Source organism: Panthera uncia, unplaced genomic scaffold, assembly GCF_023721935.1.
Source record: "Panthera uncia isolate 11264 unplaced genomic scaffold, Puncia_PCG_1.0 HiC_scaffold_149, whole genome shotgun sequence".
Classification (NCBI taxonomy): Eukaryota; Metazoa; Chordata; class Mammalia; order Carnivora; family Felidae; genus Panthera; species Panthera uncia.
The window spans coordinates 33,386-59,375 of record NW_026058129.1 but is presented as its reverse complement, the minus strand read 5'-3'; the positions used below and the strand labels follow the sequence as shown (position 1 = coordinate 59,375).

The following is a 25,990-nucleotide window of genomic DNA, read 5'->3' as shown; positions in this document are numbered from 1 at the left end:
AGAATAATATCTAATTCAATAAACTGTAAACTCTGCCATCATTTTCTTAGAAGACCATTCAAAGAGATTGATTCCAATGTGTTGATGTCAAATAAGAAGACTAAATACTGGTGTTCATGGAAGGTTATTTGGTGTTTTAATTTAGGGCTCTGGATATACAATCTCATATGTTTCTCTTCCTTTGCTTATGTTAGTTCCTCCACATAAATTCCTAGTTTCTTCTCCTTTCCCCACTTATTTTATGTCTTTATTATAGCTCTTTTATGTTGTATTTATGAAGACCAATCCACTCAGCTTCTTAAACATGTCTCACATCTAATCCCACCTGTCTATCTTAGTGCCCTAGTTCAGACCTACATCAGTTCTCTGCCTCATTCTCTTCCCACTGCTTTTTGTTCCATCTGTTTTCCCTGCCTCCATTGTCTTCTCACTCCAATGTCTGGACCATAGAGTTACTGTAATGACCTGTCCAAAATACAAATCAAGTCCATATTCTCCTACTCTGAAATATTCACTTGCTCTTACTCACAAACCTTCAGCATCTCTACATGCCAAAAGTATTAATATTTACTTTCATTTATTGTAATTCTCTATTCTCAACTACCTTTCAAATTTTTTCTCCAGCAGCTGTCATCAATATGTTTTATACTCTTGTCACACAAATTACTTATTTCCTTTTATACATATCCTGGTACATTTATTAGGATGTCACAATAGACACATAACTTTATGTTTTCAGTAATATTCAACATAAACCTTTGACCACCTGTGAAAAAAGACTAAAATTTATTCATATGCAGTGGACATATCCTTTATAGGAAAATTTATGATTTATCATTGAGATATGTTTTTATATCACATTGATGATAGCACTAAACATGGGTATAGGACCCAGGGTAGGGGAATGACAAAGACAAGCTTTGAATAATGAAAGGAAACCAAGGTAAAGAAAATCTCTCTAGCCATAATCCTTAAATGTATCAAGATTTTTCAAAAGGTGTTTTGAAAACACATATACAAACATAAATTACATATGTATTTAATTCTCCTTTATATTTCTAACAAAAAAAAGATTTTTGGATTTGGCTTTAACCTAGAACTCAATGGATTATAGCCATCTTTTTCTAATTCCCTTTTAGATTCAGCATAGGGAGGAAACAAACTCTAGGATGTTAAAAGGCTGTTTCTACTAACATTTACTAACTGTATGATCTTTAATAGGTCATTTAATTTTACTAAACTTCAGTTTTTCATACCTATAAAGTGAGAATTAATACACATCTCCTATCTATTCAGGGAAAGATTATATCATATGAGCTACCATTTGAAAGTATATGATCAATTAAAGAGATATAAAAATAAATTGTATCAAAGAAATATTCTGTGGTCTCCTTAACTTTAATCTTGTATTAATCTTGTATTTCCTTAGAGGATCTTGATAGAAAGTATATGTTGGTAAGGCTAATGAATGATCAAATAAGGAAATAAAGGATACATTGGGGGTTCATTTATTTATTTATTTTATTTCTTTCTTTCATGTTTCTTATGTTTTTTCCTTGCTAACACAGTTTTGGTATGAACCATGATGGAATTGGAAATTCTTGTGGGACGAAAGGTCATGAAGCAGCAAAACTTATGGCAGCTCACATTACTGCGAATACCAATCCTTTTTCCTGGTCTGCCTGCAGTCGAGACTATATCACCAGCTTTCTAGAGTAAGTAATCTCTAGAGAGTGATGATGAATTGCTCCAGAAGTAAGCCCTTGGTAGAAGCCTAATATGTAGTGCTTAAAACTGCATAATGAGTAACTTTTATAGGGTGATATTTCAGGCTGTTCCCAAAATACTTTAATATATCGCTGTGGCAAATTTTTTCCTTCATACTCAAAAAAGAACTTGGTAGATTAGAGAAACTGGAGCAAGGATATAAACGGGGTTGATGATGTGAGTGTCAGAAATGTTCAATCAGTGGGAAACAATGTCAGAAAGAATTTAAATTTACACAGTTTAATAGAGCGTAGGCCAAACTTTAATTCAGTGATGATATATTTCATTTTGTTGTTGAAAAAACTGAGTTTTTTAGGAATGAATGCTAAAGTATCTAATAGTAACAAACAACAACAACAAAAAACCAAACACCCAAGAAATGAAAATGAGAAAATGAAAATTTAATTTGAAATTTATTAAGTGACTCATCTTTTCTACAGTTTGAGAACTTCTTTCCTAATCTTTTAATGTATATTCCAAGTTTGTGGTTACTTAAATGTGAGATATATAAATTAGCTCAGGTATAACTGTGTTTATGAAAGCAGATATTCTTTCACATCTCGCCTGTATAGGACTTCAGGACTGGACTTTGGAAACTCATGTAAGACTTAGGTCTCACTTTCTAACTGTGCAACCATTAGCATGTTACTTAACCTTTCCTAATCTTCAGTGACCTCACTTGTTAAATGAGTTACATAATAATACATGCATCATCAGGTTGTTAAATATATAGCTATATACAATGTCATAATGTGTATGAAGTACAATAGACATTCATTAAGTGGTAAATATTATTTTAAATAATATTGAGGCTTTAAGCATTATTGCTCTATCATTATCTTCAACCGTTTTGTGCCACTTTTTTCTTGGGTAGGAGAGATTAAATACTCTGTGAAAAAGTGACTCATAGATAAAGCACTTGTGAACAACAGAAATTCTTTTTAAAAATTGTCTTTCTTCAAAGTTCACATTTATATGACTATGGTGTAAAACTTTAAAGATTCAGAAAAGCTATGTAAGGTAATATTATTCATTATAATCACATTCTGAAAACTTAAAGTTACAAATTTTTAAGCCCCAAACAAGAGATTTTAAATTACCTATCACAGTGCTTTCAACAATCAGAGATCAAAAGGTAAATATTTAAACTGAGCCTTTTTGAATTAATTAATATAATAATGAAACAGAAAGAATTGGAAATTCATATCAGAATGTAATTCCTCTGAATAATTATGCTATAACCTAAATATTTTTAATTTTAGTAATAAGTAATTATGACACTGCTTGCTTAGTGCCAAAACTGGATTGAAGGCTATAAAGATAGACCACAGAGAATTTGTTACACATCTTTGGGCAGTTTTTAACACAAAGCAGTAGCATTATCATTTTCCAAGATGTTTTTAATGAGATCATATTACCTAAATTTTAAACATTGTTGAAGATCTGCTCTCCCCAGAAATCAAGCCAGATCTGGAATTTCTCCATTGACTTGGCTCATGTTTTTATAATGGAATCTTAGTGTCTATCACCAGAAAGACAAACTGTATAACATGCTCAATATTCCTGTGAATTTTTGAAGGCTTGTCTCCTCTTTTTTTTTTTTTTCCAAGTACTATTTTCTTTCTCCCCTATCCTGTTTATTTTGCACAGTTTATTTGCTAGGACCATCTCTGTATACCTAATATAAGCACCAGTTTTTATCTCTTGCCAGACCCTGCGTAGTCAAAACTGTATTAAGACTGTTAAAAAAAAAATCCCCAAAAGGGAATCCCTAAATTACTAATAAAATATTGTTAAGAAATCACCAATGGTTTGGTGAGAGATGTAAAATTATTACTAGGTACGGGAAAGTGTTCCATTGAATTAATTAAAAGAATTAATCCAAAAAGCATTATTTAAGCCTTATTGCCTCTTTGCATTTTGTATGTAAGCATGATTAGTGTTGACAGGGTCCTAAAGGGCTTATTTATCCTGTATTTTATGAAAATATTTCTGTTGTGCATCCTCATGGGAATGCTCACAAAGTTAAAGCCATCAGTAAAAGATAGATATTAAAGACAATATGTAGAGACTTGGGGAAAGTTGGCTTTTTTTTCCCTCTTTAATAATAAACTAAACAACTCTGATTATAATCTGACCAAGCAATAAAGGTTTTTTAAACACAGGGCCCTTTAAAAAGGTCAGTTCACTGGAGCACAAAGACATAATAGTAACTTTCTTGAATTTCTTTGTTCCTTTTTATTAATGCAGTTGGCTTAATTGCTTTAACAGCTATGTGTGATATTTTTAAAAATCCAGTGATATTTTGATCAGGGATTGAGGTTACATTTATGTTTTATAGTTGGCTCAAAAAGACTCATAACATTTTATTTTAGTTTCTCTTCTCAAGAAAAAGAAATCTTGAAAGATGAATTGTTTAGGAACTGCAGCCCAGCCAACAAAATGCATACCTTTCTTTACTTAGTGACTGTATAGGCCCGAGATGATGGTGGATTTTAACAATGAGCTTTCTATGATTTATAGACATTCACTATTCACTATGTTCAACTGAAAACAATTCCATGGCCTTTAAATGCCAGTAAAGTAAATCTCTCGTGTCTTTCTGAAACACTAGGTGCTATTGATCAACCAGGAGATGGTGTTTACCAACTCCCAATATTTTTTTTCAGATTTCTTAAACTCGGTGATTCAATAAGTGGTTCATGAATCGCCCAGAAGCCGTCCTGATTAAATAATAAAGAACCCATTTCCGTTAAAATGGACGTGTTATGCCAGCTTCTGATGTTTTCGACGACGGCTTTGCAGGTAGTGTCCTTCCTATCTGCCTGCGGGACTTATTTACTTATTTATTTAGAAAATAAAGAAAGATGAACCTGGTATCATGGCTCACACTCATTGATGACTATGGGCTAATTTACCAGGCAGTGGAAGACAGCCAGAAGTAGTTTAGGCCAGTTTTTCATACATTTTCCACCACTTAGCGGTAGTACAGAGTAATTTCATATAGTTTTCAAAAATTCCAGAGCCTCTGTGAATCAACTATTGCTCTATTTAAATTAAAGTCTGTTAAATTGTTTGAACTGTCAGAGATCCATAGCAAAATTTCCTACAGTTCCAAATTAAATACAGACTAGCCGTTTTCACAGAAAGGATGGAAGCTGAATAAAGAAAGGCAATATGATTGTTGAAGGTGAACTAGAAAGAAGGATCTACAACAAAAGTGATATAAGATGAACAGGATGACCAAGACACTCCCATTGTCTTGTAGCAATTACCTTTGAAGATCAGTATCAATAATCTTTAAATGGAAACCAATTTCATAGATTGGACCCTCTTTTTATATGGAGCCCAAGAAACAGAAAAACAAGTTTCTCTTCCTTATGTTAATCAGGCACATTTTGGGGACTTCACTCTAACCCCTAAATATCTTTGATAAATCACAGTTACATATCGAGAAAAGAGGATAACTGAGTAAATCATTATCATTACAGTGTTTGTATGTTGGAAGCCTCAAATTCAGTTATATTCAAGCGTCACAGTCATACAGAGGGCAAGAGAGAAAGGTCTAACTTATTTTAGAAGGTAGTTATTATTAGTTTTGTGGATATTGATAAAGCAGTTTACAATAACATAGTAGATAAGACACTTGACTTACCACAGATAATGCAATTGATTCATTTAATTTAGGTGTATGAGCACAATTTTGTGTTACAAATAGGAATTGACATTAAATGTTAACTTTTTGTTGTTGTTGTTACAAGACTGTTAAGATATGTATAGGGTATATAGAATGATTTATTTTTTAGATTGACCCACTGTGTGGCTGAAGGTCTGTACTTTATAGTATAATTGTTTAAGTAAAAAATAAATCTAAAATTGCAATTAAGAGAATGTGCTCATGTGTTCTGGAAACAAAGCCAAGGGTGCATATTTTACATAGGGATCTGTAAATATTAACTGAAGATTCCACTCTGGCTCATGTTCCCATTTCAAGATTAATTTTCGAACTATGTAAATAAGACTTCTCTAAATTAGAAGTCGAATACATAAAATATGATTTTGCTATCATGCTGCAAGGATTTCTGGAAATGTAAATATATTTTGATTTACTAAGAATTTCATAATCTGGGAAAAAGCGTGTTCTCAAACATGCATTTTTTCTACTAAGAATTTCATAATCTGGGAAAAAGTGTGTTCTCAAACATATTTCTTCTGTTTTGTCTTAGATGCATAAACAAAAGTAGAGTTTATTATTATCTATAGTGCTGTAGATATTAGCTAAGATTAGGCTTTGTAGTGAAATAGATGCTGATAGGAAAATAATCATAGTTCTACTTTTTATGTATATTGTTTTGCTCAGGACAAGTGTTATATCTGCTTAATAATAATGAGTTGTAATAGTATCTCATAGATGGAAAGTAACAGTGCTCATTTCATTTATTAATGAGTGAAGTTTATGTTTTCTGAGTGGATAATTTGCATATGACCAAGGCACAAACCATCTATACTTAAAAGTGCCATTCTTATTTTGATAAAAGTAGCCTAAATAACACTAGATTTAGCATAAGAATTATAGGGTTATATCAGTTAGCTAGAACCCTAGATTTAATACAATATTCATAATTTCCATTTTGTTAAATGGAGATAATTACAAAATATAAGGAGATAACTCATCTAATATTTTTGAGAAAGGAAAAACGTTTGTACCAGGAGAACTGTACAAAGATGTTCTTTATCAGCAGAATTTGCAATTTTCAGAAATTAGGAATAATGCAAATGTTTGTTAATAGAAGAATGGATAAGTAATTGTTACATAATCTTAAATGGAATATTAAAGAACAGTATTAATGAACAAGCTACAGGTATACACATCAACATGGGTATATTTCACATTCATAATGTTGAACAAAAGAATAGTCACAAAAGAAAACCTATAGTATGACTCCTTTTATATAGTCCAAAAATAAGCAGATTAATAATTGGGAGATGTATAATTACTAAGATAAGCATGGAAATAATGATTTTAAAAGTCAGAATATTAGTTACTTTTTGTGGAGAATATGAGGGATGTGTTTAGGGTTAAGTGTTTGGGAATTTCCTAAGCAGCGGGGAGACACTTCTAGGGTTAAATATACATCTCTCAGACCCATATCCTCTACCTGTTATACTTACATCCGTGATATTTCATAATGGCAATTGATGACTCAGATGCATGGAAATATCCAGAATTATTATTTTCTAAGGGTTAATTAAAATAATTGTGATCTTAAGTTACTTGAAAGTAGCAGGAAACTGGCAGACACATTTTAGTAACATTATGCAAAAAATATTTTTATCACTTCATGTCCAGTTAAGAATTAAAATATGAAGGGGCGCCTGGGTGGCGCAGTCGGTTAAGCGTCCGACTTCAGCCAGGTCACGATCTCACGGTCCGTGAGTTCGAGCCCCGCGTCAGGCTCTGGGCTGATGGCTCGGAGCCTGGAGCCTGTTTCCGATTCTGTGTCTCCCTCTCTCTCTGCCCCTCCCCCGTTCATGCTCTGTCTCTCTCTGTCTCAAAAATAAATAAAAAACGTTGAAAAAAAAATTTTTTAAAAAGAATTAAAATATGAAAACTATCCCCCCCTGAATACTTTAATCCAGGTTTTACTGTATATATCAGATATGGTTAGTAGGAAAATAAGTAGTACATTTTCTACCCAAAACATAGAAAAAATTTAAATCAATCTTGGAGATACTCCTACCCTTGCTTTCCCAGAGCCAATAATAGGTAAGATCTTAGTGACTTGTACAGTTCTATAGACAAACCCATTTCAAAAGGCCTTTGTTGCTGCTGTATTCCTAAATACATGTCCACTTCAAAAAGATCTATACGATTTTTTAATATTTTATTTCATATGGTATTTTATTCTTCTGCAAAGAATAAGATTTGTCTATATATTTAATTAGACCATATTAATACAAAGCTATAAACACTTCTAAAGAATGGAAATAAAAATCCACTTTTGAGTAGAAGACTTTGTCCACAGGTCACCACAATGCATGCCTTCTGTATTGTCTGGGGGCCCTTCCATTGATTGTGTGATTTGGTATTTTTTGAACAACATGAACCATGATTAGAAGACCATTAATACCTGGGAACAAGAACTTTAAATGAAAGAATAATTTTTGCTTCCTTCTAGGTTAAGCCAAATTTCTGTTTACTTTCAGAAAATAATTTTTTTCCCAGGGTATCTATTCTTAAACTCTTTTGGGGAGGTCCATATAGTACTTCCTCTAGGTTTTTAGGTTAATTTTCTATACCTACAAGTTATTATGTATAACAATTTTTAATAGACTTTTGAGTTAATGCTACTTAGGTGAATATATCTTATACTTTCTTTTTTATGCTATCAGCAAATATTTTTACCTATGGGACTCTGTACTTAAGTACTTCAGTACTTAAAATTTTCCCATTGATTTATAGTAGCACTTGATTTTTTTTTTTTACATATTTCAATCTTTTCATAAAGACTTGTAACTTTGTTGTAGATGGAGATGAAACTGATATTTTAGAAGAAATATTATGGAATTAAAGTACTAATTCTTTATTTCATGAATATTATGTTTTATCAAAATAGTCCATCTTCATTCAGTAGAGTTTTTACATTTGACCTCTTTTATCATTAGTCTTAACATAAAATTTTGAATTTACTGATAGAATTGCATTTGTCTAAAATTTGCATATCTATGTAGATTAAAGATATTTTACATAACAAAATTAAAAAGCTTGCTGTTTTAAAAATTCATCTAGAAATAGTTTTCCTTAATGATCTGCATGTCAATTTCCAAAAGTAAAATAAACAGGAAGTAAAAAGCATTCTGTCATGAAAACTGGATAAGCAGGTGAAAAAAAAGTTTTCTATTAAGTACCTTGAACAGTGACAAGTGAACTGATTATAATAGCCAATAATAAAACCCATCTGTATTAGCACCACGTTTAATATTCCATCTAAATATTTTTCTTCATTAAAAATTAACCAAGTGGGGCATAAGTGAAAGGAAAGGGTATAAAGAGGACAGTGTTCTGCCCTCTTGGGTTTTTTAATCTATCACTAATGAATAACATGGTTCAGTTTCTAAAAGGTATTAATTTCCTGCTGCACAAATACACGTTTTTTATATAGCAAATTAACCTTTACATTTTAAGAAATATGACAAAATAGTAAGTGAATATGAAGCTCATTATTATGCATGGCTCTTTGTTACTTATCTATAAATGAAAATTTGTACTGTCCTAAATAATAGTTGAGGAACTTCTACTTGTGAAATTATTTTCCTTTGGCAAAGTGGATGGAAAAGATTTGGAAAAAAAAACACAAGTGCTGGCACAATTGACAGGAATGTTGGAAAAAATTTTTAAATGTTGGCATAGGAATTCTTTAAAAATTCTAAGTTACTCACATGTGAAATGAAAGTAAAAAAGCATCTGTCCTATTTTATGCACACTGACTTAAAAAAATGAACAATTATATTTAGCAAAGTATAAAGCTCTTTAAACTAAGGTATTCTGTCTGGTTTTTGGCGATCTTTATATTATTTGTTCCACTGAATTAAAATATTATGTTTGAGTGCAAGCATACTTTGAAAAGCAGAAATTGCAGAGAGAAGAGAACATTCTCCTTTCCAACTCTGATGACCCTAGATGAAATATGAAATTTTTGAGAGACTAAACACTTCTAATATACTTGAGAGAACTTTGGATTTTGGCCTCCTCTGTCATTCTGCCCATTTATTATTGAAATATTTCAAGAACCTTTGGACATGTCTTACTACAGCATCTATTGTTCTGCCCAAGTTAGGAGTATATAGATTAGGTCTTTAAGAATTACAACCATGGTTTTGTTTTGTTTTGTTTTTTAATTTTCCACATTTTATGTTTTTAATTCTACTACCAGATGTGGTTACATTTTCATGGAAAACAAACAAGAAGCTTAGAGCAATATGAAATTCTGTTTTGATTCCTTTAGAAATTAGTTTAAATCAGTGTTTGAAGGCCAACATGACATTTTCAGATTGTTGTCTGAGATGCTTTTATTGTGTCTTGGTGCTGGAAAAAACTATTGGAGCTCTTATTCACATTTCAGTAAATGTATTCTATTTTGCCATGTGACTATTTATTGGTAGAATGTATTGCTTTTCACGCATCAAGTTATTAAAGCAAAGAGTTCAACACATGGTTTCATAATTGTGATGGAAATAGTCCATAGTGTACCTAATTTCCTTTGATCCTTTATGTTGAACAGTTCAGGCCGTGGTACTTGCCTTGATAATGAGCCTCCCAAGCGTGACTTTCTTTATCCAGCTGTGGCCCCAGGTCAGGTGTATGATGCTGATGAGCAATGCCGTTTCCAATATGGAGCAACATCACGCCAATGTAAATATGGGGTAAGAAGTCTTAATCCTTATGTTTAGTCACTTATATGTGTTCTTTCATGACACAAATATTAAGTTGGAATTTTATTGAGTGTAGTATACATTTGGTAACATCTTTAATGCAAATATGGCCTTTGACTCACTGCTTTTTTTCTGATATCATTTATCTAATATCTATTTCTAAATGAGTAATCTTAAATAAGTTTCAGATGTCTTGAGAGGGATGCAGGTAGAATTTTAATAATTTCTAACGTATTTCTTTTAAAGTCCTGAGTTTATAATGCCAACTTTAGTTTGTCTTTTGAAATGTTATGGTTTTGAAAATTTCTCCCTCCCGGCCTTTTCTGGTACTCTAATAATTGTGTTTAAGGGAATTTTCATATTGGCTAAGAGCCTTTATTTTAATTTATACTTTTTAGTACTGAGTCATTTCAAGTTGCTTCATTCACTGCCCACATTCTAACACAACAACTGAGTGGGGACAAGATGACATTAACCCAAATAGAAAAACAAGGAAAATTACTGTGGAAAAAAATGCAGGTTTCATAACTGACTCTTCATGTCTGCCTAAAAATGTGGGCAGTGGATGAAGCAACTTGAAATGACTCAGTATTAGAAAGTATAAGTTAAAATCAAATAAATAGTATTATATATATAAACAATAAAAAAATTTTATAGAGAAGGAGATCAGTGACTAGTATAGAGACATGTTCATATACGTACCAGTGTAAACATACTGAATGAAAAAATAAGATTTTTAAATGACAAGTTGTTTATAAGAAGAATTCAAGTTTAAAACATAAGTTTAAAGGGTTGGTTTCTGTTTTTATGTAAATAATGTTTAAAATCACTTAAAAAAATAATAACCAAAAACGAATTAAGTTTTAAGGTAGTAAAGACTAAACAATATACACATTGTACTGTGCCGATTAATCCTCTTGGGTACAGTACAAAGGAAAGTAATTTTCAAAATATCCCTTGGGTGACAAACATATTATTCACGGTAGGCTTTGGCAGCACATTTTATGCACTAGATTTGAAGATTTTGTGCAACTATCTAAATATCTAAAGCCTTGAATGAAACTTTGGTCTTTCTTGTTTTTCTGTAAAGAGTCTTCTTTTATTGTTTCTGTATGATTTTAGCTCCTTTTTTTTCTTGGGTTGCTTTTTCATATAGAAAAAGTTGGTCAAATTTCAATCACCGACTTCTTATTTACTTGTAGCTTAGTAGGTTGAAATTCATGATTTAATGAGGTTACAGATTTTCTGTTCTTATCTTTGGTGTCTCATATCTTTATTAGCAAGTGAAATAGTTAATCTACATTTTAATTTTTTTATTGGAAATTGGGCTTTAACTGCACCTATGTATTTTCATATTAGATAATTTATATTATCAGTTTTGCAGAATCTATGGATGCATCTTTTCTTTCTTTAATAATTAATTAAAATTTTCATCTGATTATCCTATCTCTCTATTACAAATATCTCAGACTAGTTGATTTGAAGTGAGATAAATAGTAATTGTAAAATTGTATGTTTTAAGTTTATGTTCCCCATATTTAGCTTTAGATTCTATTTATGTGTTATGTTTATAAAAGCGTTTTTCAAATATTTATTTTGAGAGAGAGAAAGAGAGAGAGCCCACAAACAGGGGCAGGGCAGAGACAGAGAGAATCCCAAGCTGGCTGCGCGCTGTCGGTGCAGAGCTCAATGCGGGACTCAACTCCATGAAATGTGAGATCATGACTTGAGCTGAAATTAAGAGTCAGACTCTTAACTGAGCCAACCAGGTGCCCCTAAAAGCTTTTGTAATAGATATAAAATAACATTAGGAAAACTTGGGGAAAGACATTAGCATCTTACAATCCTATGCAATTTCACATATTTTGTCATTAATCTTTTCACTTTGATTTGCAGCAAAATGGTTTTCTTAGACTCATGTACTATATGAAAATGCTTATGCTACCTTTTTATAATGTGCTATATATTGCCAAGAAAGTTTCTTGAGTCATAATAGATTCTGTACAATCACTCTCACTTCTTAAGCTTGTGCCCGAAAAATTGGGTTTACACCATTGGTAGCACCCAAACACACATTGTGTTTTATCTGGTGAATTCCTAAGGTTTTAAATGATTCTAAACACTTTTTTAGAAAACAGTAGCAGCTTTGAAAGTAGGAGTCCAGTCAGGTAAACAAGACATACTTCAGATGGTAGCTGAAGGGAAAACAAACCAGCCCTGATTTAGCTGTCAGGGGGTTATAGCATCCTGAGATGAACACTAGACAAAGTACTGGGGGCTTAGAAGAACACTACTACAGACTTTTAGTGAGGGGACACCTTGGTGTTGGACATCAGGAAATGATCCCTCTTTCAACTAGCAGGTCTCTAATGATGCCAGGGAAGATTTTAAGCAAGTACAGAGTAACACATGACTGCAGCAGTGATCAGCTTTCCATCACTTCTGCTTCGGTTATTATGTGACCATTGCTAGGGTTACTTGTGATTATATCTGCGATTACAAAAAATGTTACTGAAATTCATTGTGAGCAGGTTCATTAATATACATGTTATAATTGAGAGTTTACATGAAAATTTTTATTTTTTATTCTACTTCAGGACAGCATCTTGTACCATTATTCTTGTAGATCATCTGTTTATGTTTTCTAGGTATCTATCACTTCCAGTAGAAGTAGTGAGGAGATTGTAATGGCTATAAATACAAAGAACAAAACAGTATAGTATATACAGAGTAAAATAGTTGTATAATGTAGTAATTTATAAATGTTATGTGGTTTGTGGTTTTACATACTATCTTTTTCTGGGATACTTCAGACTACTTTGATAAAAATTGTAATTGTTTATTAATATTTTGTAGATAGTGAAACTAAAATACAGAATTTGATTTACCTACCCTAAGGTTAAAACAAAAATTTTAAAAGGTCTAGGGGTGCCTGGGTGCCTCAGTCAGTTAAGCATCCAACTCTTGATTTCAGCTCAGGTCATGATTTCACAATTCATGAGTTCAGTCCCAGCATCCAGCCCCATGCTGACAGGGCAAAACCTGCTTGAGAATCTGTCTCTCCATCTCTCTCTGCCCTTCCTCTGCTCAGGTGCATGCTCTTGAAAGAAATAAAGGAAGGAAGGAAGGAAGGAAGGAAGGAAGAAAGGAAAGAAGGAAGGAAGGAAAGAAGAAAGGGAGGGAGGGAAGGAGGGAGTGAGGAAAAGAAAGAAGGAAAGAAAAGGAAAGAAAGAGAAAGAGAAAAAGAAAGAAAGAAAAAGAAAGTTCCATTTTCTGTTAGATGTAGTAAATATGTTAATAAAGATAGCAAATATATTTTATTTCAGGAGACACTGTTTATCAGTTTTCATCAAATGGTGTCTGTTTCTAAATATCTTCTTAAAACAAAACAAAACAAGACAAAACAAAACTCTCCATTTTATCCCAGTCTTTTTCGGGAGAGGGGTGATCTGGAAATACGCCCCTAAACATATTTTTGGGTTTATAAATTCTCAGGTATTTGAAACCGCAGGTATGGATATGAGTTTTATTTTCTTTTACCTTATGTAAAAAGTTAGGACCTCTTCAAGGCAAGAGACAAGTACAGATGAGCAGCATATAAAACAAGATGCTACTGGAACACCTAAAAAAATCTGCTAGCTGTATTAGTAAGTTTCTGAGGGTGACTGTGATGTGTTCTGGATGAAAATTCATCACAAATAAAACAGTATCAGTGTGTCCAAAAAATGTGTTTTTTTCTTTTTTTGCCTGTTTGGAGGAAAATTGCTGCCTGTAAAGCTCTGTAGAATCTATTGTCTCATTCCTCTTCCACTTTCCATTTGTCTCCTTTTTTCTTAGTAGAAAAGAATTATTAAAAGTAGATTAACAAAAACATTTTACGTTAATAATAACAAGTGTAAACTTTGGAAGGAACTCACTAATGAGCCTATGTATTGTAGAGGATGTAGGTGATCTTTTGACAGCTTTCTAAAAAGCACAGGTTAATTCAAGACTTAGTCTCAGACATAGCTCTACATTTCTTTATTTTGTTACTACAAATCATATCCTAAATATTTTTTGCATATATACTTAATGGTTCTATGTAGTTCAACAATATCCACTACATAATTTACTGGTAACTATCAGTTGGTGATTGCAGTAATCACATGACACTTTTTAACAGAAATAGAAAAACAACCCTAAAATTCACAGGGAACCATTAAAGACCCTGAGCGGCCAAAGTAAATTTGAACAAGAAGACCAAAGCTGGTGGCATTATACTTCCTGATTTCAAAATATATTACACAGCTACAGTAATCAAAATAGTATGGTACTAGTGTAAATACAAACAGACCAATGGAAGCGAAGAGAGACCAGAAATAAAGCCATGTACAGCCTATATGATCAATGACTCTTTGACTAGGGTGCCAACAGTACACAATGGTTATAGTCTCTTCTGTAAACGGTATTGGAAAATTGGACAGCCACAGGTAGAAGAATGAATCTGACCCTTATACCACACACAAAAATTAACTCAAAATCGATTAGAGACTTAAATAAGAGACCCAAAACTATACAGCTCCTGAAAACAAACATAAGGGAAAAACTTCTTGATTTTGGCAATGGTTTCTGAGATGTGACACCAAAAGCATAGGCAACAAAAGCAAAAATAGACAATTGGGGTTACATCAAACCAAAAAGCTTCTACACAGCAAAGAAGACAGTCAACAAAATGAAAATACAGCTTATGGAAAGGAAGAAGATATTTGCAAATCATATATCTGATAAATGATTAATGTCCAAAATTTATAATAGCAATACCAAAAGAAAAAAAAAAAAACAAAAAAAAGAGAACAAAAACCAATAACCCAACTAAAAAATGGTTGAAGAACTGAATAGACATTTCTTAAAAGAAAATGTACAAATGACCTGTAGGTATGTTAAAAGGTGCTGATCATCACTAATCATCAGGGAAATGCAAATCATAACCATGATGAGGTATTACTTTACACCTGTAAAGATGGTTATAATAAAAATAAGTAAATAAAAGCAAATACACAATAAAATAAGTGTTGACAAGAATGTGAGGAAAAGAGATTCCTTGTGCACTTGTGGTGGGAATGTGAACTGGTGCAGCCACTATGGAAAATAGTGTGGAAGTTTCTCAAAAAATAGAAAATAGAACTACTATATGATCCAGCAGTCCCACTTCTGAGTGTATATCCAAAAGAATTAAAATCAGCGTCTCGAAGAAATATGTGTACGCTCATATTCATTGCAACATTATTCACAGTAGCTGAGACAGGGAAGCAACCTAAATGTCTACTGACAAAGAAATGGGTAAAGAATATCTGGTATGTACATACAATGGAATATTATCTGGGCCTGCAGAGATGGAGATCCCAACATTTGTGACAATGTGGATGAACCTGGAGGACATGCTAGGTGAAGTAAGGTAGACAAAGAAGTACAAATACTATATGATACCACTTATGTGCAGAATCTGAAATAGTCAAACTTATAGAAACAGAGTAGAATGGTGGTGGCCAAGAGACTAGGGAAAATTGAAAATGAGTAGGTACTTGTGGAAGGATACAAAGTTCAGTTATGTAAAATGAATAAGTCCTACAGGTCTACTGTATTGCATAGTACCTATAGTAAACAATACTGAATCGTGTACTTAAAATTTGCTAAAAGGGTAGAACTTATGTTAAGAACTTAAGTTCTGGGGCGCCTGGGTGGCTCAGTTGGTTAAGCGTCTAACTTGATTTCAGCTCAGGTCACAATCTCACGGTTCATGGGTTTGAGCCTTGCATCGGGCTCTGTGCTGACAGCTTGGAGCCTGGAGCTTGCTTCAGATTCTGTGTCTGCCTCTCTCTCTGCCCCTCCCCTGTTTGGTCTCTGTCTCTGTCTCTGTCTCTCAAAAATGAATAAATGTTAAAAAAAATTTTTTAAAAAAGAACTTACGTTCTTAGGGCACACACAAAATGAGGAAGCTTTTGTAGGTGATGGGTATATTTAGAGCATAGTTTGTGGTGATGGTTTCATGGATGTATACTTATCTCCAAATTCATCAAATTGTATACATTAACTGTGTAGAGCTTCTTTGTGTGTCAGTCATACATTAATAAAGTGGTTTTAGAAAGAGAGAGAGAGAGAGAGAGAGGAGTAATTGCTCATGAACAGGTAGATTTAAGGACCAGGATAATACCAGAGAATTTTTTTTCTTTTTCTTTAGTTTTTTTTTTTAATTTATTTTTGAGAGATGGAGAGGGAGAGACAGAGAGAGGGAAGGAGACAGAAAATCCCAAATAGGATTCATGCTGCCAGCACCAACCCCAACATGGGTCTCTAACCCACGACCTGAGCCGAAACCAAGAGTCGGATGCTTAACTAAGTGAACCACCCAGTGCCCCAACACCAGATAAATTTTATAGATACCATAGCTTTGTTTAATTTATGGAAATTTTTTTATTATCTATGAAGTTTGTCACTGTTCATATAGACTTACAATTTAGCATATAAATGCGTAATAATGTGTTGTACATTATTACTTAGTGTAGAACTGAATAATGTTTTTATCAATGGACCATGTATTCTGAACCATAAAATGGAAACACATGATCTAATACATGGTTTCACAATGCAACAGAATATTTTAAATAAAATTCTTCTCACCATTCACTATTACCTATGACCTCAAATTGATTATTGTTAGATTTTACTCAGATACTGTTTCCAGTGACCAGCAGCCAATTTCTTCTTGTAAACTTCAGATGGTGAAATGTATGGCAAGCATGCAAAGTGTTTTTTTTATTTATCTGGCACATGGCAGACATTCAATAAACATTTCCCTTTCTTCTATGAATATCTATGTCATCCATGATATCATTCCTGTACAGTTGATATGCTGGTTAAAGTGCTGTAGGAGAATCTAAGCCATCTGTATTTGGGGAGCATATGAAGATATTCCAAGGGTCACATTTTGACACATTAACATCCTTCACTCTCAGCTCAAATACATTTTCTCTTCAGACAAGCCTTCTGTCCAGTCTACCTATAGAAAAAGTCTTCTCCCAGTTTTTCTCTTTCACATTATACTTTTTATTTCCTTCATAGCATTTATTTTAAGCCATAATCATCCTGCTTATTTGATTACTCATTAACTATTTAATTGTGATCTTCTAGGTAAGGCTTTCCCTAACTACTTCCTCTAAAACTGCAGGTGCACATATGCATATCATATACACATGTGCATGTGTGCGCACACACACACACACACACACACACACACACACACTCCCTGTCATTTTCCTCTCTTTATTTTCCTCAAGATTTATTACTTTTGCTAATTCATCTTTATTGTCTGCTTTAACCCCTAGAATAGATCTTACCTGGAGATAGGGATTTTAACCTATTTCATTCCCTGTTCTTTTCCCAGCACTTAGAACAGAGCCTGACACATGGTAGGTGCTCAACAAATATTTGTTGGAAAAATGAGTTGATAATTATAATAGAACATTAAGTTCCACAAGAGTAAGAATTCCACCTACCTTGTTCATGGCTGTTTATATAATGAGTGGAGCAATGCCTGCTTTATAATAGGAACTCAAAAAATATTTGTTGGATAAATGAATGAGAAGAATTATTTGCTGAAGAATTAGTGGGGAGAGGAACTTTGTGACTACTTTGTGTATTTGAAGAGCTGACAAAGACTAGTGTTGCTGAAGCTCTCAAAGCAAGCCCTCATAAATGAGATAGGCAAAGAAAATAGGAGCCAAATCTGTTTGCACCTTATAGGCTGTGTTAAGAATTCTAGGTTTTTATCTTAAGAGCACTGGGTAACTATTGAAGGTGTTTTAATGAATGAGACCAAGAGGGATACCAATGTGCAGAAAATCACAGAAATTCTAAGACACATTGTGTTTTGGAAACAAATGTAATTCTGTAATCTGGGGAAACCATGTTGGAAAATGGAAGACTTTTACAAAGTGGTCCATATGCTCCTCCCTCCCCTTTTCTCTTCCCTCCAAAGTACATTCTACACAGAATGCTAAAGCCGCTCTGTCACTGTTGTTACTCCCTGTAGCAATACCCTTGCTTTTGTAGGTAAATGTAAATTTATTCTTTTTATACTCTAGGGTACTGCACTATAACTCCGATGAAATGAGTGAAAATGTTTACGTATAGAAATTCCGTAATTTTGGCTTAAAGATTGAAGAATTTTGAGTCTCATGATGGAAACAGAACATACAAATAGAAAGTATGATGTAACTTTGGAAATTTTAAGCCTTCTCATTGATTTTGAATCTTTCCAGGGAAAATGTGTTTGTGTCACACTCTGTATTTTAACTTACAGGTCATCAATTAAGTGATTAATGATAAAATAATCTATAAATGGTTAAATACACCATACTTGTTCCACCCGTTCAGCGATGACAGATTTTTAGTATCTAATATTAGAAATGGAAGGTCACAAGGAATATATATGGTTATATATAAAATTGAAGTTATTGATGTGTAAGAAGAAGGTACGGTTGATATTCAGTCAACCCCAGTGAATTGTGCACATTTTCACACCTAAGGAAATCTAACTAGTAGGCCAGTTTGTTATCAAAAGCTATTTGGCAGGGTGCCTGGGTGGCTCAGCTGGTTAAGCATCCGACTTGGTTTCCCCTGGGGTCATGATCTCATTGTTCTTGGTTTGGGGCCCTGCGTCGGGCACTGCGCTGACATTGTGGAGCCTGCTTGGCTTTCTCTCTCTCTCCCTCTTTGTCTGCCCCTCCCTGCTCATGCTTTCTGTCTCTCTCAAAATAAATAAATAAACTTGAATAAAAATAAAATATTTTTAAAAGTTGTTTGGCAAGCATAGAATTAAAATAGAGGATGGTATAAAGTATTTATATTAAAAAAAATTTTTTAATGTTGTATTTATTTTTGAGAGAGTGAGAGTGCGAGCAGGGGAGCAAGAGGGGGACAGAGGATCCAAAGCAGGCTCTGCACTGACAGCAGTGATCCTGATTCAGGCTCACGAACTGTGAGATCATGAACAGAGCTAAAGTCTGACACTCAACTGACTGAGCCACCGAGATACCCCTAAATTATTTTTATTAACATGTTAATTAATAACCATAAGAATACCATCAAGCTATATCTGCCTGAAATATAGCTATTTGCAGACAGGGTGGCCTGCTAAATATAAGATAGTTGAGTTGTCTAATCAGGGTATCCTCCCCCTGGAGGGTACTTAATAAAGCCTGATGTGTTTTGTCTCTCAGACTCAAGTTTTTAATGTTTTAATGCTTACTACCTTTTGTTTATTATTTTATCACCACCAATTAGCTAAGATTCAAGTCATTATTTCTTTCTACTTGAGAATCATTCTAATAAAAAGACTTTATTAGTCTTTTTAAGGAATTGTTGGCTACCTACCAAATTCTTTTTTAGGAGATGCAGATAACTTGGGAAAGGATGATAGTGAAATACTTAGAAGTACATATAAGGGAAGTTTAAAGAAATGGAGTTTGAGTAGCCTATAAAAAAGGAAGTTAAATGTTGGTCTTAAAACTGTCTTCAGTCTTTGGAACATTTATTATAGTTTGATTGTTGGTAACAAATTGTTCTCCTTCCCTACCAAGAGCATAAAAAAAACACAGTCATCTTCATTTTTACAGCTGGAAGGTTGTAGATTTGGTAGTAGGAAGAATTTCAAGTTATTAAATATTGGAATGTTGCACTGAGGGAGATTGTAGAACCACTTTCCTTGAAGATTTTAAGGTGGTATAAATATTCTACGGTGTGGTTTGATATGGAAATAAAATTCATGGAATTATTTTAGCACCTCAATATTCTTTTGGAGTCCAAACTTATATACTTAACAAAAAGTTGATTTTATTTTTATTTTTCCTTAAAAGTCAATCCCAAATTTTAGGTCTGTAGTCCCTGGTAATCTTAAAGATCAGGTATTTTTACTTTGTGTTTGCTTCTTATTAAAAAAATAAAAAACAAAAAACAAAACACATTTATTTTATGTTGAGAGAAGGGTGGCATAGGGGCAGAGAAAGAGGGGGGCAGAGAATCCCAAGCAGTCTCCTCGCTGTCAGCATAGAGCTTGATCTTGAACCATGAGATCATGACCTGAGCCGAAATCAAGAGTTGGATGCTCAACCAACTGAGCCCCCCGGCAATCCACTTTGTGTTTGCTTCTTAGAGGTAGTTTTTTAAACTATTTAATCATTTTCTTTTAGCCTCTTCATATTAATAATTATTTAACTTGCATTTCTAGATTAGTTCTTTGATATATATATATGTGTGTGTGTGTGTGTGTGTGTGTGTGTGTGTGTATACATACACACACACATAGATATATATAAATGTATGCATATATATTTGTATGCATAAATACAACAAAAATATATGTCTTTCTAGGATCTCTTGTTTTTAAATTACCCACACAACAGGATTAACCTATTTAAAGATGAAATGAGGGTACATTATTCTCTTTCTTCAGATAGCTACTAAACACCTGGAGCCAGGCCACGGGGTCACCATATGTTGGTTTTCAATTTTCCTTTGTGTGATACCATGATAAGTAACCTTTCTAATCATTGATGCTCCTTTCTGACCTCTCCAGGCTCTGGTCTCCCCCTTGGCCGTCAGGATCCTTTATTGCAAACAGCTGTTGAGAGATGTTACTGATAGGGTAATGAGGACAAAGAAATTGTTTCATATTCAGAACCAAAGACCCAAGATGTCATAGGGTTTAGGGTTTCCCAAGGGCAGAAAATGTGTATATCTTTCTTCTATGATCTTTACAATTGTTTACAAAAATTTAAAAACAAACCCAGCTAGCAATAAAGAGGCCATTTTCTCTTTGTTTACTGTTTTACTTCCTTAATGATGTACTAATTATAAAATGGTTTGATAATTTTATAGTATCTCTTTTTCTCTATGTAAACTGATAATTTAAAATTTCCCAGGTAAATCATAGGGCTCCTCTTCCCATTTTTAAGTATCATTTAACAGCTAGAATTATGAAAACATCCAGTTGTATTGAAAAGGTTTTTGGCTATAAAATAATCAATTATTCTGCTCTGATCAGCAGAGATCTAGTTAAGTTTTTTACAAAGTTGTTTTCTGAATATCACGTATATTATTTTACATTAGATAACTACTTTAAAATTCTAACCTTTATATGTATTTTTATTATGATTTATGTTTGCTATTTTTTTATTATTGTTAATGGTTGAAAAAGGTATCATTCATTTGAAAAATCAAATAGACTAGAAGTCTAGGAATTGATATTAAAATTTTAAGTAAGTAAAAATATTTTAAATGTCTTGTCTCATGGAAGATCATGGAATACTTTTGAAGAGTATGGTAACAGTATCTTTTAAAAATCCAAATACAAGGTGTTATTATATTCAGAAGTTCCAATAATAAGAACAACATATAAGTTGATGGCTAAACTCATATAATGAATGTTTATGTTATGAATTGGTATAATAGTCTTAATTTGGAGATAGCTTCCTTTAAAATACAGGCAAAGGATAAGAGGGTATTATGAACATTGAGTGATATTTTATATTACATTAGATTACAAGTAAACATTTTCTAATTGGCTAGTGACTTTATTCAACTGTGGTACATTTAAGAGAAATGGGAAAGTAGTTTAGTTCTGTGGAGATATTTTAGGCATTAATATTAGACACCTGATTCAAACCTGATTTAATTTGGATTGAAGCAAATTGCTAAATCTTTCTGAACCTAAATTTTCTTACACTTTCTGAGAAGATTGTACTGATGATTGAATAGATACAAATATGAATAGACCTACCCTGGGTATAGGTATAGACCTATACCCTGAAAAAGTGTTAGTGTTAGTTCTTTTTTTTTTTTTTTTTCCTGCCTACAATATTGCTACTTAGAAGTTGTAAAGTGTAAGCTTAGGATCTTCAGTAATGAGAGATTCAGTTTTATTTCATCATTCTGACTTTTGGAAGATTTTGCTATACACTGAACTCAAATCTCTCCCTTTGGCTTTTATCCATTTATTCAACTGACTTCTCTTCTAAGCTAGCATGTGTATTTTTTTTGTTTGTTTATTTTGAGAGAGAGAGAGAAAGAGGGAGAGAGAGAGAACCAGCAAGGGAGGGGCAGAGAGAGAGGAGAACAGAGGATTGGAAGTGGTCTCTGTACTGACAGCAGAGAGCCTGATGAGGGGCTTGAACTCACAAAGCCGAAGTCAAATGCTTAACTGGCTGAGCTACCTAGGTGCCCTGGCATGCATATTTTGTCTCCGATTCTTTATATAATTGGCTTTTTAATGTCTAGGAAAAGAGTTTGAGTTTCAAAAACATGACAAACAGTAAATACAATCACTTCTCCAGATATAAAAGCACAAAATGCCAGATAAATAAAATGAACAAAGCATAATTAAATATCATTTATTTAGCTACAACATGTGTTTCTGTGATGAGAAGACACGTAGGAAAATTGACAGACTGTGGAATGATGCCAGCCTAATGTATAAGTCTTGTTTGTTCATATATGATTATTTCCTAGTGCGTTAATGATGTGATGCTCAGGTAAGCTTTCTCACAAAGAGAAAATTTGTAGTATTATATATAGTGTCATAGAAAAACACCCAACTCCAAAGAAGGGTCTTTATTGTCCATAGTAGATAACTTAATTGCTCCATTCCCAAAACTCTATTTAAACAAATCTATTAAAATCATGAGGCCAGATGAAGAACCTGTAAATATATATCCCTTTGTGTTATTTTTTTAATGACTGATAAAGAAGCTATAACTTGAAACCTATTCATAAAAACAATTTTTATGAAAATGGTTTCTGTTGAAGGCAGATACCCTCAAAGACCTACATCTCGAAGGAGAAAGCATCACAAGTCACAGGGTTTAAGGCTACAAAGGATCAATTGATTGGGCTGCTGGGATCAAATGGCAGCAGAGATTTAAGAATGCAAAGTTGTTGATTAGAACTCTTGATGTTTTTGTTTGTTTTCTGGCTACAAAATTACCTAGATTTTCAGTGGTCTGCTCCAACCATATTTTTCCCATAAACCCTGTTTTCTTCATAAGTAATTTTGTATAATGCAAGGGTTTTCACAGAATGCGTTTATTACATTTCAGCAGAAAGCTTGTATATATCAGAACCAAGAGAGGAAGGTAAGGGTGTGCCAGAAATGAAGAGGAGTTTTTCAAGTGCCAAGCTGGTGAGCTGATGTTTTCTATGTTAGGATAGGAGACGTCTTGGGCATGACTGAAGGGTCATTTATACTGTGAAGAAATAGGTAAATGGAAATGACGAGTAAGCTTGTCTGCCCTTTGCTTTGGATGGGGAAAAACAGCTCACATGAGAAATTGAAGCTCCTAGGCTTGTGACTCACATAAGAACAGAGTATGACTTTGTACAGTCTACCTATGTAGTGTTGACCAAATAGATCAATGTGAAAAGTGGTGAAACAAAAAACAACTGAAGCTTGGGAGTGTATAATAGAAACAAATGTGCAAAGCTACACTTCTACAACTCAGGAAGCACAGGATGCTCCAAGAAAAAACAATATTCCCTGAAGATAAGCTTGAATAGAAAATAGCAAACAGCATGAGGAAACAATCCACCATGAAGTGAAAGATTAACACCCCAATAGAAAAATATATGATAAATATGAAAAGAATTTAAAAGACATGGCGGTTAGAATGACAATATCCAATGTAAGTTGAATAGAAGTTCCAGAAGAAGGAATGGTGAAGTGTATATTAAAAAAAGATAATAACTAGTAATTTTTCAGAATTAAAGAAACATATGAATTTAAAGCATGAACCCCAAGTAGATAAATAAAAGAACACCTAGATAACAGTGGTGAAACTTCACTACAGCAAAGACAAACTCTTGAAAGCAACTAGAGTTCATCACAAAAAAACAGTGATTAAGACTGAGAAATGATTTTTCATCAGCCTCCATAGTGTACAGGTGACAATGAACTTAACACCTTCAAATGCTGAGATAAAATAAATGTTAGCCTAAAATTCTATATACAATTAAAATATCATTTTAAAATTGAAGGCTAAATAAACGTATTTTGAGACCATTAGGAACAAGTGTTCCTTGCTAAGTTAACTCTTTAAAGGATGCATGTCAAGAGGAAAGAAATTGAATTCAGAAGATAGTGGTAAGACATAAGAGACAACTGATTAATAAGTACATTGATATGTTGAAAAAATATTGATTATCAAGTTTTGGGCAATGAGTGGTTCACAAGCTTTTAGGTTTTTGTAGGCAAAGAAAATTTCTCCCTGAAAATTAGCAAATCAACACAGGGATGCCAATTTTTAATTTTGCCAACATTTTGCAAAGACTGCCATTAGCACCCACACCCTGCCTTCAGGAACCTTACAGTCTATTGTAGCACATAAAAAGTAAAAGGAATAAAACTAATAAATTAGAAGAGGCCATTAAAATAAAAAAATTAGTTTCATGAAAAATCTTACCACATTGACGTCATTCTTCTAATTTCGTCACAGAATATCAAAAACTCTAAAGAGCAGTACCAGTCTATAACATTTGAGCTACTGTCTGATTATACCCTACCTTCTCTCTGGTTCCTGTAAATTCTGTGATAGTGTTATTTTTTCATAACACTAACATAATGCCTGGTGAATGCCAGGTGAATGCCTGGTAGATGTTCTAATAATATTCTTGAATGAATGGGAAATAATGTCATTTTGTCTTACCAGGCAAACCTCCTCATTGGTTACAAGTTGAGTCCATGAAATTAGAGAGTCCATTTCCAATTTTCAGTGTTATGTAACAGAGATTCCCTTAATGAACACTGTTGATAACTTCTCTCACCTTCCATGAACTCAAGGGCAAGCACAAAACCCACATTTTTCCTAGAGAGTCTCCCAAAATAAATTTTAGGGTTAGAGAAGGGAACCATCCTAACACACAGGAAATGGCTTATTAGTTCATAGAAATCATGAGAGTAATCTTAATAAATCTTATCTTCTCCTATAAAGGATTATGAGGATGTGAAAGAGAACTATGTTCTTCTAGAGCTAAGCTGGTGGGTAGTCAAAAAAATCATCAATCTCTCTCAAAACTGTACTCTATCTTATATATTTTATTTATGGATATTAATCCATCTACTATGATGGTTCTTTGTGTTTTTTTAAAAAAAAAAAATTTATTTAAGCAGTCTCTACACCCAATGTGGGGCTTGAACTCCTGACCCTGAGATCAAGAGTCACATGATCCACTGACTGAGCCAGCCGGGCAACCCCTACTATGATGGCTGCTATATAAATTCCCCAAGAGCCAAAAAATTTCAGAATACATTTAACTTATTAGTGAACAAGCTTGGGACCTACTTTAGGGTACTTACATGGCAACTGATATACATATGCATATACCAATGCAATAAATATATGCATTCATGTTCTAGGATCCAGCGGTTTAAAGAAGGGTATTTCTGAACATTCGAATGTGTTCCTATATTCTTTCATGAAGTGTGCCTCTTGCTATCTTGGTATGAAATAAAATTTTCTTAGTTTTTGTCTTTCGAGTGAGTATTTTTTTTTATCTTGGGAAGTCTTAATGGAGATACCACAATCTTTATTACCCAAGTTGACATTCTGGATAAGAGATTTGTCTGAAAACTCTTCAGAGCCTTTTCTGAGAGTAATTTAACATCTTGTAAGTATTTCCTATGCATAGATTTACACTTGCATACTTTAAACAGTAATTTGTGAGAAGTTAATGCCCTAGCAAAATTTGAATCCCCATGAGCCCA

General features: G+C 33.3%; 1 protein-coding gene across 4 annotated transcripts in view; it reads left to right on the top strand.

Annotated features, from left to right (window-relative positions):
• The window catches only part of LOC125917104 (A disintegrin and metalloproteinase with thrombospondin motifs 6), a 208,092-nt gene that overhangs the window by 167,464 nt on the left and 14,638 nt on the right, over positions 1-25,990 (top strand). For all 4 annotated transcript variants that reach the window (XM_049623367.1, XM_049623366.1, XM_049623365.1 and 1 more), the window contains 2 exons: positions 1,569-1,715; positions 10,050-10,191. In XM_049623367.1, the coding sequence (XP_049479324.1) occupies positions 1,569-1,715; positions 10,050-10,191 (289 nt within the window). The remainder of the gene's footprint in view (positions 1-1,568; positions 1,716-10,049; positions 10,192-25,990) is intronic.